The sequence below is a fragment of the Tetrao urogallus genome (genome assembly GCF_951394365.1).
Source record: "Tetrao urogallus genome assembly, chromosome: 1".
Lineage (NCBI taxonomy): Eukaryota > Metazoa > Chordata > Aves > Galliformes > Phasianidae > Tetrao > Tetrao urogallus.
The window spans coordinates 178,370,245-178,385,553 of record NC_136813.1 but is presented as its reverse complement, the minus strand read 5'-3'; the positions used below and the strand labels follow the sequence as shown (position 1 = coordinate 178,385,553).

Below are 15,309 nucleotides of genomic sequence, written 5' to 3'. Positions count from 1 at the left end.
GGTGGAGGGCTTCTGTCTGAGCTCTTCTGTCTTTTTTTTTCTTTTTTTTTTTTTTTGTTTTGTTTTGAGACCACATCAGATAAGCAGGAAAGCAAGCAGGTGAAAGTTTACTGGAAACAATCACAAATGTCGGGACTCTGCCCTCCCAGTTCCCAAACAGCAAACTGCTCAGAACAAACACCAAAGGGAGTTCAGCACTTGTCAAAATTACGTCAAACCCCTACCCATAAGAAGCTCTTGTATTTAAATACATCTCAGGATGTGCAGCAGACAGTTCTGATCAACATCACAGCAGAGCTGCAAAGTTCACGTCCTCACCCAACATGAATACAGAGCAGCAAGGGCTGAACTCCCATTGCTTAACAGAGGACTCCAGTCCTTCGTTTCCCTGCCTGACACTTCCTCAGCCTGAGCAATGGTCCCCGTGAGCTATTTCTCTCCATCTGGTCTGACCAAACGGCTGCTCCAAGCTTTTTGCTCCAAGTCAGTTCTTATCAGCTGCTGATAGATAAAGAGCCACTGCTTCAGACAGACGATGACCACGCAATCACCACCACGCTGATCCAAATGTTTCTTTAAGGCCACAAGCCAATTGCCTGTTTTTTTCTACAAGTCCTCACAGGACGTGGAAATGGCATTTATGAGCTAACATACTGCGTGAGCTGCCCCCCAGCATTTTGCAATAGAAGTCTCCTGTCAGGTGACGCACTGCAGTAAATTCAATCAGTGCAGTTAATATCACTTTCATTTTCCTGAAGCAAAAGGGAACTCAAGCCTGCAAGCACAACAGAGAGTCCCCCGAGGCCCTGCAGCACTTAATGACTACTTACAGTAATGAGCACTGCCAGGATTATGCCATAGTTTGGTATTTTTTAATACAATCCCGCCCTCCCCCTCCCCCCCAAAAAAGAAGCATGTCCTATGTTCCTATGTATCTCATACTTTCAGCTATTTTATGTAAAAAAGGGAAAAAAATAAATTCAAATACTAGCTTCAGAGTTGCACAGAGAGGCAGCGAGGAATGTGTCTGGTTATAACCTTTGAAAGTCAACAGAAGTGTGGGATCAGGTCCACAGTAAACTTTATAGAGTGGCACCTGCGGAGGAAATTACTCATTGCATGATTGATGCCACAATTAAAGGCATAAAAAGTAATTCCATGATAAACAACTGACCGAGCAGAAAAAAAACATTTATCCCAAGAGTGTAGACACACTCACATAAAAGTACATATTGAACAATAAGGGACAGTCTGCTCAACAGAAGAGGCAGAGCCCTCCCCATCACGCACCAGCTCTCCAAGGAAGGCGGTCACAGCATCTGTCCTTCCCCATTCCTCTCCCCCCACAGCAAAGGATCACTCAGTACTACTTTGAGTGCTACTTGGCCACTATCTTTTAACAAAAGAGGAAAAAAGAGCTAGGGAAGATGGATCTGCAAAGCCATCACATATCACCAACAGTAAGCTTAACCCCAAGCATCACAGGTACGTGCACATTCCCTACATCTTCGCAGGTTAGATCATTTATTGCCTTGATGCAACCACATCAGAAAAGCTTGAGCCAAAGCATCACTTAAACAAAGGAAATCTGTACCCCAACACGTTTATTTACTCTCATGATCCACATCTACCAAACAACTTCAATGCATCACTTCAATCCACAGCACGTGGATCAGATCTATTTTTGTGGTTCCTTTCCAAGAACTTCACAGATAAATTGCTGCCTCTGGAAACTGAAGGCTGCACGCTAAGCCATAAGTAGCTATTCTGCCCATGCCACCCCGTCAGCCCAAAAAGATCTGCACATTTCACACACCTCCAGTGCTTGCTTACCTGAGACTGACACTTTCATGAGGGCTTCCAGGGGCCGGTTGTTGTCCAGGTCTCGGCTGAGCTTGAGTTCCCCAGTGGCAGAGTCCAAGAGGAGCAAGTTTAACTCATTGCCTTGCACAAAGGTATAGGCCAGGCTGTCTGACACATCAGGGTCATGCGCAGGGATCTTGCCAATCACACCGGAGGGGAAGCTGTTGGATTTGTTGGTTACATAGTTGTTGAAGAGGATCTGGAAGTCCTGTAGGACAGGTGGGTTGTCGTTCTGATCCAACAGGCGGATGTGCACAGTAGCCCGGCTCACCAGTGGGGCCGAGGTGGCCTGCACCACAATCACATACTCCGTGCGGCTCTCGTAATCCAGGTCCATCAGGGCAGTGAGGTCCCCATTCAACAAATCCAGTTGGAAGACCTCAGGGATGTTGCCCTCCACTATCTGGTACATGATCTGCGCATTGGTTCCTTCGTCAGGGTCAGCTGCACTGATTCGGGCCACAATGGAGCCCACAGGGCTGTTTTCCTCCACAAAGATGTCAAACTCATCCTTCTCAAAGACAGGGGGATTGTCGTTGATGTCCAGCACAGTCACCTGGATGTCCACAGAGGCCTTCAGGGGTGGGCTGCCCCTGTCTACTGCAAAGGCTCGCAGGCTGTAGACGGCCACGTTTTCACGGTCCAGCTTGCGCAGCGTGCGTATCACTCCAGAGGTGGGCTCGATATAGAAGTCTCCATCTCCATCATCTCCACCTTGGAATGTATAGAGCAGGCGGCCATTGAGGCCTGAGTCGCGGTCGGTGGCAGAAAGCTGCAGGACGCTGGTGGAGAGCGGCACGTCCTCAAAAACTGATCCCTGGTAGCGGTCACGGAGGAAGCGGGGCGCATTATCATTGGCATCCAGGATGAGGATCTCCACGTAGGTGGTGTCTGATTTCTGTGGGATGCCATTGTCATGGGCTGTGATGGCCAATGTGTAGGACGCCTGATCCTCATAGTCCAGCTCCATCAGGGTGGTGATGGTGCCGGTATCAGGGTCAATGCGGAACTGAGGGATGTTGTCATCCAAAATGTAAGTGATTCTCGCATTCTCCCCCGTGTCTTCATCGGTGGCACTGATGGTGACAATAGAGGTGCCAATGGGCTTGTCCTCACTGACACTCACCGTGTAATGGGAGCTCTGGAAGACTGGGCGGTGCGTGTTGGCATCTGTGACGTTGATGAAGACCTGGACGGTGTCAAAGCGAGTGCCATCAGAGGCAGTGACAGTGAGCACGTACTGCCTCTCCTGCTTGTAATCCAGAGGCAAGGCCAGTGTGATCAGTCCCCCTCCGCTCTGGCTGGTGATGGCAAAGCGGTTCCTGGTGTTGCCACTGGTGATCTGGTAGGTCACTACACTGTTCACGTCCCTGTCCACAGCGGTCAGGGTGAGGACACTGCTGCCCACTGCTGCATCCTCATTCAGCCGGAGGTGATAGACCTTCTCTGTGAAGGTGGGGTTGTTGTCGTTCACGTCCAGGACAGTGATGGACACGCTGGCCGAGGAGGTCATCACCGGCACACCGTGGTCCCTGGCCTCCACCCCGAAGTGATAGTTCTCCACAGTTTCTCTGTCCAACTCTGCAGCCACCGTGATCCACCCTGTGCTGTTGTTGATTTGAAAGGGAAACCCGGAGTCCCCCGATGCAGGGGCAACGCCAGCTGGTGGTGTCATCTCAATAAGCTTGTATTCCAGGCGTGCGTTCTCCCCAGAGTCAGCATCCACAGCCTGGACATGCAGCACCGAGTAGCCCAGAGGAACGTTCTCCAGCACCGTGGCCTGAAAGGGAGTGCTGACGAAGATGGGGGCATTGTCATTGACGTCCACAACCTGCACCGACACCATGCCGCTGGAGTTGATTAAGGGAGGTCTGCCCCCATCCTGGGCTTTGATGCGCAGCGTGTACTCCCGAATAGTCTCATAATCGAGAGGGTTGATCAGATCAATGGCACCGGAGAAGGAGTGGATGTAGAACTGACCTTTCAGGTTGCCACTCACGATGCTGTAGTGCACCTGGGCATTGCTGCCCCGGTCCCGATCCGTGGCCTGCACCTGCAGGATCTGGCTGTTCACTGGGGCGTCTTCCTGCACCTGCACCAGGTAGCGCTTCTCACTGAACTGAGGGTAGTTGTCATTCTCGTCCTCAACGGTGATGTGCACCATGGCCGTGGCACTGCGTGGCCCAGGATCCTTGCCCTGATCATTGGCTTCCACCACCAGGTGATACTCGGAGACCTCCTCGCGGTCCACCGGGGCGCGGGTCCTCACGACCCCCGACCGCGGGTCGATCTCGAAGACCCCGTCGCCAGCGCCCGGCTCCAGCAGGCGGTAAAGCATGTTGGCGTTGGCCGGGGCGTCGCCATCGGTGGCGCGGATGGTCAGCACCTCGTAGCCCACCTCCAGGTTCTCGCGGATGCTCTCCCGGTACTCGGGCTGCTCGAACACCGGCTCGTGGTCGTTGGTGTCGCTGACCGTCACCGTCAGGTAGGTGGTGGCCGAGCGGCGGCGCGGGGAGCCGTGGTCAGAGGCGGTCACCTTCAGCACGTGGGTGTCCTTCGTCTCCCTGTCGAGGCTGCGGGCGGTGACCACGCTGCCCGTCTGGGGGTCGATGGAGAAGTAGTCGTTGGAGCGCTCGTCGAAGAGCGCTTCCATGGAGTACGCCAGCCGGCCCGCTTCCCCCTCGTCGGGGTCCTGCGCGCGCAGCGCGATCACCGCCGTGCCGGCCGGCTCGTTCTCGGGGATGGACACCTGGTAGCTGGGCAGCTGGAACTGCGGAGGACTGTTTGGGCTCCGCGCCCGCCGCGCCGCCCTCCGCCCGTCCCCGTCCGCCAGAGCACAGTCAGCTCCGCGGTGCTCGGGGGCCGCCCGCCGCCGGGCGCGCCGCGGGCTCACCCCTCCACACCGGGGCCCGCGGGGCTCCGCGGGCGGAGCGCGGCGCGGCGCGGGCCCCGCCGCCCTCAGGCGCCCGGTGGGCGGCAGCGCCGGCGGCTCGGCGGCTCCGCGGCGCGGCGCGGCCCCCGGGGGCAGGTGGAGGAGCGGGGCGGCGCGGGGCGGCCGAGGCTCCGCGCCGCCCGCGTGAGCCAGGGCGCAGAGCAGCGCGGCCCAAGACACGCAGGCGGCGGCGGCGGCGGACAGCCGCGGCATCTCCGGGGCTCAGGAGGCAGCGACCGCGGGCTGCGCGCTGCCGCACAATCCATCCACCCGCCGGGCCGCCCGCCCGCCCGCAGCCATCAGCCGCCGCCCCGGCCCCTCTGCGCCCCGCGCTCCGCGGGAGCCCCGGCCCCGTCCGCGGGCAGCGTGCGGGAGCGCTCCAACTTTTCCACCTTAAACTTTGAAGTGAGTTCAAAATGGCTCCTCTCCTCCTCCTCCTCCTACCGCTGCTCCCGGGAGGGCGATTAGCATAAACCTGCTGCTCCTCTACTTCTCACAGAAAAAAAAGAAAAAAAGAAAAAAAAAAAAAAAAAAGAAAAAAAAAAAGAAAAAAAAAAAGAAAAATCCCGAAGCCCCTCCTCAGCGTCCCCTCCGGCGGGGCCGGCACACGGGCGGAGTGCTCCCTGCACGGTGCAGCCGCCCCGTCCGCGTCCCGTCCCGTCCCGTTGTGCCGCCCCGCTCCGCTCGTTGCGGGCTGCGCGCTGCGCGGCGGGCGCTGCCCGGGGCGGGGTTTCCCGGCGGCCCCGCCCGGCCCCTCCCGGGCGGTGGCGGCTGTGGGGGCCGGGCCGGGCGCGCCCCGCGGGGCTCTCTGCCTCTCTCCGTCCGCCCGTCCGTCCGCCGCTCGGACGCGCGGGGAAGGCGGCGGGTTCCGTCTGGGGGAGCCGCTTCGGGAAGTGGAAACGCGGCGTCGCCGGAGCGCTGCGGCTTTACCCGTGCGCAGTCACCTGTCGTCTCGGGTTTGCTGTCTGTAAAAAAATTAAATTGAATGGACTCTTGGAAAAAAAAAAAAAAAAGTGGGAAACAGGAATGTCACTTTTCGGAGTACGGAAAATTACAATCCTGTTAGGCTGTGCGCGACTTGCCGCTCTGGCGTTGCCCTGCACTTCGCCGGCCGCTGCGGACCGCGCACAACAGCGGGTAAGCAGAAGGACGGCTGAGTTTGAAATAACTTTGGGGCAGCTGCAAGTCGTTGCACGCTCTCTGCAAAGTTCCAGTCTGTGGGGAGTAGCGGAGCCAAAGCCCGCGTTTCAATATCGCGGCGGCGATGATTCCGTGCATTGCCGCTGAACGCTTTCCGCCGCCGCTCGCAGCGCCCGTCCCCGCGGGCGCAGTGGCCCCTGGCGGGGGCTGCGGGAAGCGCTGCGGGACGCGCTGCCGACAGGGGGCGGCCGTCCCGTCCTGCGGCTGCGGAGCTCCTGCGCTCCCTGGAGGGTGCGAGAAACGGCGGTTCCTTCGGCTGCCTTCAGCCCGGAACGGCGTCATTTCAAGGGGAAAATACGATGGGATTGTTGCCAATACGTCCGTCAGGGGAAAGGAAAAGCTTTGTAAATGGCAAGTTTGGAAGGGGTTTCGCTGATTCAGCTTAATCCCGTCCGATTTTTTTTTTTTTTTAATGGAATTTAAAGTCTTAGTTGCATTTTCTAATCCTCTGATGGAAAAAGTCATTCCTGTAAAGGGAGAAAATAGGTTCAAAATAAATTTTAAATTAACTTCGCCATTATCAGGTTTCATAGAATCGTAGAATCTTTTGAGTTGGAAGGGACCTTTAAGGGTCATCTAGTCCAACGCACTGCAATGCAAAGGGACAACTAAAGCTACACCAGGTGCTCAGAGCCCCATCCAGCCTGACCTTGAGTGTTTTCAGATGAGGTCTCGCAGAGCAGAGGGGCAGGATCACCTCCCTCAGCCTGCTGGCCATGCTACTTTTGATGCAGCCCAGGGCACGGTTGGCTTTCTGGGCTGTGAGGGCACATTGCTGGCTCATGGCCAGCTGCCATCCACCAGCACCTCCAGGTGTTTTGGCAGGGCTGTCCTTACATATCTTACATATCCCAGCTTGTGCTGATAGCTGGGGTTGCAATAACCCAGATGCAAGACCTCGCATTTGACTTTGTTGAATCTGCTGAGGTTCACCTGGGCCCACTGCTTGAACCTGCCCAGGTGTCTCTGGATGTCATCTTGTCCCTCAGACGTGCTGGCATTACCCCACAGCTTGGTGTCATTGACAAACTTGCTGAGGGTGCACTCACCCCCGCTGTGTCATTGATGAAGATGTAAAAAGCACCGGTCCCAGCACTGACCCTTGGGGGACACCACTCATCATGCAGACACTGAGCCATTGACCACCATTCTCTGTGTATGATCTCACAACCAGTCAGTCATACATCAAACAGTCCACCTGCCAAATTCATACCATTCCAATCTGCAGAGAGGGATGTGGTGGGGGACACTGTCAAAAGTGTTGCTGAAGTCCAGATAGATGACATCTTTTCCTTTGTTCACTGACACAGTTACACTGCCATAAAAAGGAATAAGGACCTGCCCTTGGTGAAGCCGTGCTGGTTGTCCCATATCCCCTCCCTCTCTTCCATGTGCATGACTTGCAGGAGAATCTGCTCCAGGATCTTCTCTGGCACAGGGGTGAGGCTAACAGGTTGGCTTGGGTGCTGTGTTTTATGCTCACAAAAATCCAGCTACTCACTCTGCAGTTGGTTTAATTCATGTCAACCCAAACTTGGCATGTACATAAAAACCACCCTGGTGCACATCTGTATTTTTCTCTCTTTACTTTTTTTTTAATGCAATCCTTAATGCCCATGTTTTGAAAAGAAAAAAAAAAAAAAAAAAAAAAAAGCTTTTGTTTCAACACAATCCTTTTCTGCAGCCTTTTTAATGTCAGATCCAAGTACACATTTCAGGAGATTTTGTTAGACTAAATAGATCCACAAGAAAAGGCATTTGAGACCTTTTTTTCCAATTTTATGGCAGCAAGAGGCAACATCCAGGAGTCTGGAGATGGAAGATATTGTAAAAGCACTTGTATGAAACTAATTGTGGGGATAATTACACCAAATCCTCTGTTCTACTCCTTTTGTCCTACTTGCCTGCTATTTTCTTGGAGCCACTTGCTGAGCTGTTAATTTTCTCTTGTTTATCTGGCATGTTTCACTGTTTTCTCAATAATTACACAATTCCTATTGTTCTGAAGCCCTTTTGTGCATTCTACCACTTGCTGTATAATTGTACCATAAAAATATATTCCAATGCAAGGCTGACCCATTGCCCTAGTGAAAGGAGTGGCACGTTTAACACATGGACAACTCAAATCATTTCTTAGGCACCAGTGAGATCACAGAACTGCAGAATGGTTTGGGTTGGAGGGGTCCTCAAAGCCCACCATCCCCAACCCCTGCCCTGAACTGGCTGCCCCCACCAGCTCAGGCTGCCCAGGGCCCCATCCAACCCAGCTCTGAGCGCCTGCAGGGATGGGGCACCCACAGCTCTATGGGCAGCTGTGCCAGGGCCTCACCGCCCTCTGAGTAATGATCTTCTTCCTAACATCTAACCTGAATCTCCCCTCTTTCTGTTTGAAGACATTCCTCCCTGTCCTATCACCATCTGCCAGTGTAAAAAGTTGGTCTCCCTGTCGCTTATAAACCTTTTCTAAGTACTGGAAAGCCTCAATGAGGTCTCCTGAGAGCTTTCTCTTCCTCAGGCTGAACAAGCCCTACTCCCTCAGCCTGTGTTCCCAGTAGAAGTGCTCCAGCCCTGATCATCTCCCTGGCCTTTTCTGGACCTATTCTCACAGCGTCATGTTGTTCTTGTCTGGGGTCCCAGGCTGGATGCAGATGGGATCTCCCTGCTGCTCTTTCTATGGATCTTCCTTCTAGAAGAGTTGGAGACAGTAAATGGTGAAACCCAACAGTTGGTACAAGAAGCACAAGGTGGGAAAGAAAACCAGAATTATGTGTCATGATTTCAATTTCGGTGAAGGCTGATCCTTCAAAGAAAATGTCATGTTCCCTTTGAGTCTGATTCCTGGTATGAATTGCCTTTTTCTCTAGAAGGAGTCACGCAGACATCAAGTTGATGGGCAACCTCCATAAAAATAAGCTCGTGGGCGAGGTTTTGCCTGACCCTTTGTTTTCTCGGCACCAACGGATGACATATTCATTTCCCAGTTCAAAAAATGCTCTGTTCCAACTTGCCTGGGTGTGAACTATTTCAAACTTCTTTCCGAAGGGAATTTAAAATAAAATTGAGAGGTTAAAAAAACCAAGCTGCTACCCAGCTCCATTCAGTGCTCAGTTCCACAAAAAATAAATTGCTTCAAGGAATTTTCTTAAAACATGAAGTTTACAAGAGCAGGGAAGAAACCCTATGAATAGTGGGAAGAGTATTTCCCTATTTTAAGTTCTACTGTGAGATCTCCAGGCTGAAGGAGCCCAACATTACGTATACGTAATGTTAAATATAAATTTGTACATATAGCGTGTATTCATAACTGCTTACTTCACAAGTGCACCAGTGATCTACTCCTGCTAAAGTAGCACTTTGAGCAAATAAGCGTAGCAACCACAACAGTCAGCCATAAAGCACCTTCTAACCACACTTCATTCATCAACCTTCCAGTTTTCCAACACTTGGAGAGAAAACAGAAGTTTTGTGCCATACATTAAAAGTGAACGAAACCAGGTTCTGGAGGGGAACATTATTTATTATCCCTGATATCAAATTACACAGCAACACATCAGACATGAAGAAAGAAGAGTGCCTAGAAAACAACTTGCAAGTTTGTAGGCTGTCTGTGGTGCTTCCAACTCCTTCCTACACTTAAGGTTGTGTCTCTTGGTTGTCTGGGGCTGCAGTCAGCACAAATCACCTTCAGTGATCCCAGATGAAGTCTAGTGGAGAAGAGAAGCAAGCTATGAGGAAATCCTCCGTGTTGTGGCTCAGCCTCAGGCAGCGCCATTGGTACTCTGGTAAGCAAAGCACAACAGTGGGACATGACGTCTGCGTTGCTGGCTGGGAGTCCCATGTTGGTGCTGTGACCCCCGCTGATCCCCTGGAGCTGGGGCACTGCAGTGAAGGGCTGCATCTGCCCAAAGCCCCCGCAGGAGTCTGAAACCTGGGCTGTGCGTCAAGCTGGTCTGAGGACCAGAGCTGAGTCCTAGGCAGAATGATTGCCTTGGTATCACCACAGTGAGGTTAAGCCGGGTAAAACCGGCATTTTAGACAGTAATCACCATAAAGAGACATGATAAGAAGTCACTGTGTAGACAGGCATTTGGACTTCTAGTCCCGTGTGAAGCTGTCCCCTTTCCAGCCCAGGAAAGCTCAGTGAGCAAAAGTCGTTATTTCTTTCACCTTTCATCTGGGTCTATTTTGAGAACAGAGGAATTAGTTTGAGCTCCATCAGATGAAATCTGAACCTTCACCTATTACAGGAACCACACAGGTTTGGAAACGTTTCAGAAAACACTTTTATTGCTAACATTAATTATTCTTAATGCCAAGAATGGATTCCAAAACACTAGGATCTTTATTGCAGGAACAATGTTCAAGGCTTCTTGGCTCTATATAGCTTCTATTGTGTAGCAAGAGAAGAAACAATTTAGGGCTTTCAGACAGGGAGTTTGTTTTAGCCTATCATGTTGCTGCTTCTTTTAAAATCCTCTGTGGAGGGAGCAGTGATTTGGTGTTGTAACTTGTTTATTTCCTTAGACTTAATACCATCCATTTTTAATTTACCCTAAGGAGCTCAGCTCCACCCTTCTCAAATAGTGCCTGTGAGTTTCCTGACTCTAAATGGGTTTGGTATTTTTTCCCCTCACTTGCACTGGCTGAAGATTCAACTAGTTAAAACATGCAAATAGGCAACGACATCAAGAAAAGAGCAAATGTAATGCCCAGAAATTGCACAGTGGCTGAGAGCAAAAAGCTGAGTGTGGCACAACTTTATGGGAACACTGAAGCTCTGTGGGGGAGGATGCATTGTAAGTGTAGTCAGTCCCAAAAACAACAGGATGCCAAAACTGATGCTCCAGTTCAACTAAGCAGTGTAGAAAGCCCTGATTTATTGATTTTTATTTTTATTTTTTGCCTTAGAAATCACCGAGTCATTTCAGTTGGAAAAGACCCTCAAGATCACCAAGTCTAATCGAGCTGACATATTGAGTCCCATCACTAAAGTGTGCCCCTTAGTGCCACATCCACAGGTCTCCTAGTCCCCTCTGGGGGTGGGGATTTCAGCACTTCCCTGTCCCAGAGCCTCAGCATTCAAAGGTCAGCTCTAATGGCTTCATCCTAGGGGCTGAGGGAAGCCTGCTGAAAGTCCTTTCTGCCAGCCCATCACAATGAACGTGCAGCACTACAGCTACAGTTGTCTTGCCAGCTTCTGGCATGTAGGCAGGGGATTATGGGACTAGTTAACATCGAAGAGTACGAAAGATAGACACCTCTAGCTTGGCTAAGAGACTGCAGGGACTGCAGCAGGCAAAATCTAATGCCTCATCGCAGTACCCGGAGGTGCAGTCACCAAGGAGCAGTTACTGATGGTGGCACAAGGACATCAGGAGTAGGAGGTGACACAGAAGAGGGAGAATGCAGACTGAATATTAAGCTCCAGGTACTGAAACGGAGATGTTTCTGATTGTGAAGCAGCCTTCCAAGGGAAAGAGTAGAAGCACGGTGCTTTCACGGAATGCACAGTGCATTCACACTGTAGAACTTCTTGTGGACAGACATTAAGAGAGTGTGAAAGCAAGGGCACCTTCAAATTGGTCTAGACTGTTACTTTCCAGAAATTCAATTACATTCAGAGACAAAGTATTTAAGGCTTTTATGGGTGGAGGCACACAGCTGTAATGAAACACTTTCAGGCAGGGGGTTAGCAGCCCTGCTGGAAAAATAAAAGCATAGGCTGAAATGCTTAACGTGGGAATGTGAATGAATATGAATTCAGTGTTGCAGGTCACTCACACAACAGCAGTTGATGGTGCTCTGAGCAAAACCAGCTGATGTAGGTGCCCAGCATCCTGCTATCGTCTGTACGAGGCACTGTTCACTTACCTCCCTCACTGTTATTTCATACCCAGGCTCTGATGGGAAGAGCCTGTCTTGATTTCTGATCCTGGTCTAGAAGCCTACCTTGCACCATGACTGCTTTTCATGTTGCCCTGTTTTACACTGCCCACGGCTCCTCTTTGCTGTCTTGAGGCTGGCAGTGCCCTGTGCATCCCTCTGGACCAACCCTTCTCCAGCACAGACACCCAGAGCAGTGCCCACATCCAGATGGTCCCACTGCCCTTTTCAGCAGCCTCTGCCCATCTCAGGCTCAGCACGTATCTGCAGATCACATCTCTGGCTGCAATCTTTCTTCAGCAATCACTCAGTGTTGTTTCATAAAGGAGAGGAAGCACATCTGCACTCTTAATGAATTGAGTTGTCATCACTTGTCAGTTTTGTGCTCTGAGGTCTCAGTTAGGTACCGTAATTATCATTATACTTATATATAGGTAATTATAATCTGGGAAATTTTCCAAATTCTTAAGTGGGATTGGTCAGGCCTGTGTGCAGGGATGAAACTCCTGCACCAGCAGCCTGGCAGTACCACGGTGGCTGTGTGGAACTGAGATTTGCTTTTGTGCTCAGGCACAGGTATAGGTCCTGCCTCAACCTCCTGGCATTCCCCAAACAGACATTTTATCCTGGAAGGCTGCAAGCTGTCACCAGGGAAGCTGTCAGCAGGGAAAAGGCTTTGAGCACCCTGATCTATCTGTAAATGTCCCTGGTCATTGCAGGGGGGTTGGACCAGATGACATTTAATGGTTCTTTCCAACTCAACCCTGTGATTCTGTGATTCTATGAGGACAAAGACAATGACAGGTTACACAGGATGGGAATGGGCATTACATCCCTTCCTACCCAAACCATTCTGTGATTCTATGATAGTATGATATCAGTGTTCTCTTGATGTTTTGTTTGTCCTCTGGGGCACAAGACATATTTTCATGTGCATAAAACCCTCCGAGAATATTTCCAATCCCCCCCTGCTGCCGTACCCACCACAGGCTGCATCTTCTGCCATGGCACCCCAGGGAGGTGCGAGGTGCCCTCTGCTGTGCCGTGGGCACTGCGTGGGGACTCCCATTCCCTCTCTGCTGCTCACACACTGAGTGTTGCTGTGACACTGGGAACTGCTAATTGCCATTTCCACCCGTAGTTTGAAAAAAAAATGGAATATTTTCTGAATTATGATGAGGCTGAGAATCACAAGTAAACATATTCTTGCAGATGCCATTGTTGCTGTTGAAAATGTTGTCAAAATGGCTTATTCTGAACGTTCTAGCAAGCAAACCCAACTGTCAGCAGAGGCAGAGAAGGGCCCTGTTTTGGGCATGGTGCAGGGATGCTGCTCTTCTCATGAGTGAGTGTTGCTGAGTTCCATTGGGATGCTTTTTGGGAAAAAGGAAGCATACATTATTATTATTATTTTGTTTGGAATAGGGAATTCTCCTATTTACCTTTCACTTTCTCGCCTTGGGGATGCCAGGCCATTTGGATATGGTGAAGCATATTGCCCTGTACCTGCATTTTATTCCAAAACAAAGATAGTTGCTCTCTGTGCTAACCCAAGAACCCCATCTGCCATACTGCCATACAGCTTTCTTGAAAAAGAGATGAGAGAGAAAAGAAATGGGAAATCCTTGGCTTTCTCGTGAATTTTAGCTTTTGAGCAAGTGCTGTGTTCACCCCTAGAGCAGCATTTTTTTAAATACAGAAGGTATCACCCTGCCAATGCACTGGGCGGGAGCTTTCTGGTCATTAGAGTACATCATGGTAGCAGCTGAAGAGGGAATTTGGTCTACTGTGCCCAGGGCTTGAGTCAGGGCCAGGACTCAGGAGCAGGACAGGTGTACTTGCCGCAAAGAAGGCTGATGGCATCTTGGGCTGCATTATGCAAAGTATGGCCAGCAGGTCAAAGGAGGTGATCCTTGCTCTCTACTCAGCCCCGCAGAGGCTACACCTGGAGTGCTGTGTCCAATTCTAGGTGTCTCAGTCCAAGAGAGACATAGATGTACTGGAAAGAGTAGAGTGCAGGGCCACCACAGTGAAGCAGCAGCTGTAGCATCTCCTGTGTAAGGAGAGGCTGAGAGAGAGAGCGGGGCCTGGTCATCCTGGAGAAGAAAAGGCTCAGGGAGATCTCATCCGTGTCCATAAATACCTGAAGGGAGGGTGCAAATGAGGATGGAGTCAGGCTCTTTTTAGTGGTGCCCAGTGCCAGGACAAGAGGCTGTGGGCACACACTGGAACACAGAGGTGCCACCTGAACACCAGGCAGCACTTCTGTGCTGTGTGGGGGGCTGAGCACTGGCACAGCTGCCTGGAGGCTGTGGATCTCCTCCTTGGGAGCTTCAAAAGCTGCCTGGCCGTGGCCCTGGGCACCTTGCTCTGGGTGTCCCTGCTGGGGCAGGGGTTGGGTAGAGGGACACAGGGGGCCCTGCTAGCCTCAGTCATGCTGTGATTCACAACAGGACAGTGACAGAGGGGCCAGGGGCAGGATAAAACAGGGTTGGAAAGGTGGAGAAAGGGGAATTGCTGATGTGGATCAGAAGAGAGGAAAGAGACTGCCAGAGGGATCATAGGTGAGCATTCACTGTGTTCTGGATGTCTGGAACAAAACTCTCGGGGCATACTAAGATAGAGCACTGCAGTAGAAATCAGCTGCAAACTGGAAAACAGCAATTATGTCACAGCTTGGCAGCTTGTCACCCAGTACGGAACTTCCCAGGATGGCTGTCAGCAGTTCCCAGTCATCTGTGCCAGACCAGCCTGCCCTCCCTGACACTGACCCAGTGACCTTGGAGTGCCAGAGCAGCTGCCCCATGTCCTGACTGTCCTTGTGCCCACCCTGGTACAGATGCAGAGCTAACTGTGGGGTTACCAAGAGACGTGGCTCCAACCAAGCAGTTCTCTGTGGGTTCCCCTCTCCCCAGCAGTGTGAATCCCAGCAACTGGAGCTGCTCTGGGCACGAGCTCACAGCCGCACACCCTGCCTGGTGGAGCAGGGGCAGCTGGCATGTCAGAGCACAGGCAGCCTTCACCTGCAGTGTTTATTTAGACTGCTGAATTATCCCCTGACACTTCTGCTGCGTGAGATGCTCTGGGATGTAATAATCACAACTGACATGTTGTTAGCCGGCAGGTCTGATCGCTTCAGCTGGAGTGCCACTATATTATTGTTGTGATCACTGACACTGTAAGAGCTCATCTGACAGCCATCAGCATATCTGAAAGGCACACCAACCAGCCCTGCTGATCCCTTTTGTCACACTGCTCAGCACTTCAGGAGCACTCCTCAATTACTTGCGTTCTGCACAAACTCTACGCTGCAAATATACCATCTTTATTCACGTATCCACAACACCAATCCTTTACAATAGCTTTTTCACTGTGGGATGGTGCAAAAGCAAGTGTGGAGACAGCGACGGCTTGGAGTGGTTTTGATGTTT

General features: G+C 51.5%; 1 protein-coding gene across 1 annotated transcript in view; it reads right to left on the bottom strand.

Moving 5' to 3' along the window:
- The window catches only part of CELSR1 (cadherin EGF LAG seven-pass G-type receptor 1), a gene marked incomplete at both ends in the record, with an annotated part of 157,028 nt that extends 152,020 nt beyond the window's left edge, over positions 1-5,008 (bottom strand). The window contains one exon of the mRNA XM_079549141.1: positions 1,834-5,008. Within this exon, the coding sequence (XP_079405267.1) occupies positions 1,834-5,008 (3,175 nt within the window). The remainder of the gene's footprint in view (positions 1-1,833) is intronic.
- Positions 5,009-15,309: the final 10,301 nt, after the last annotated feature.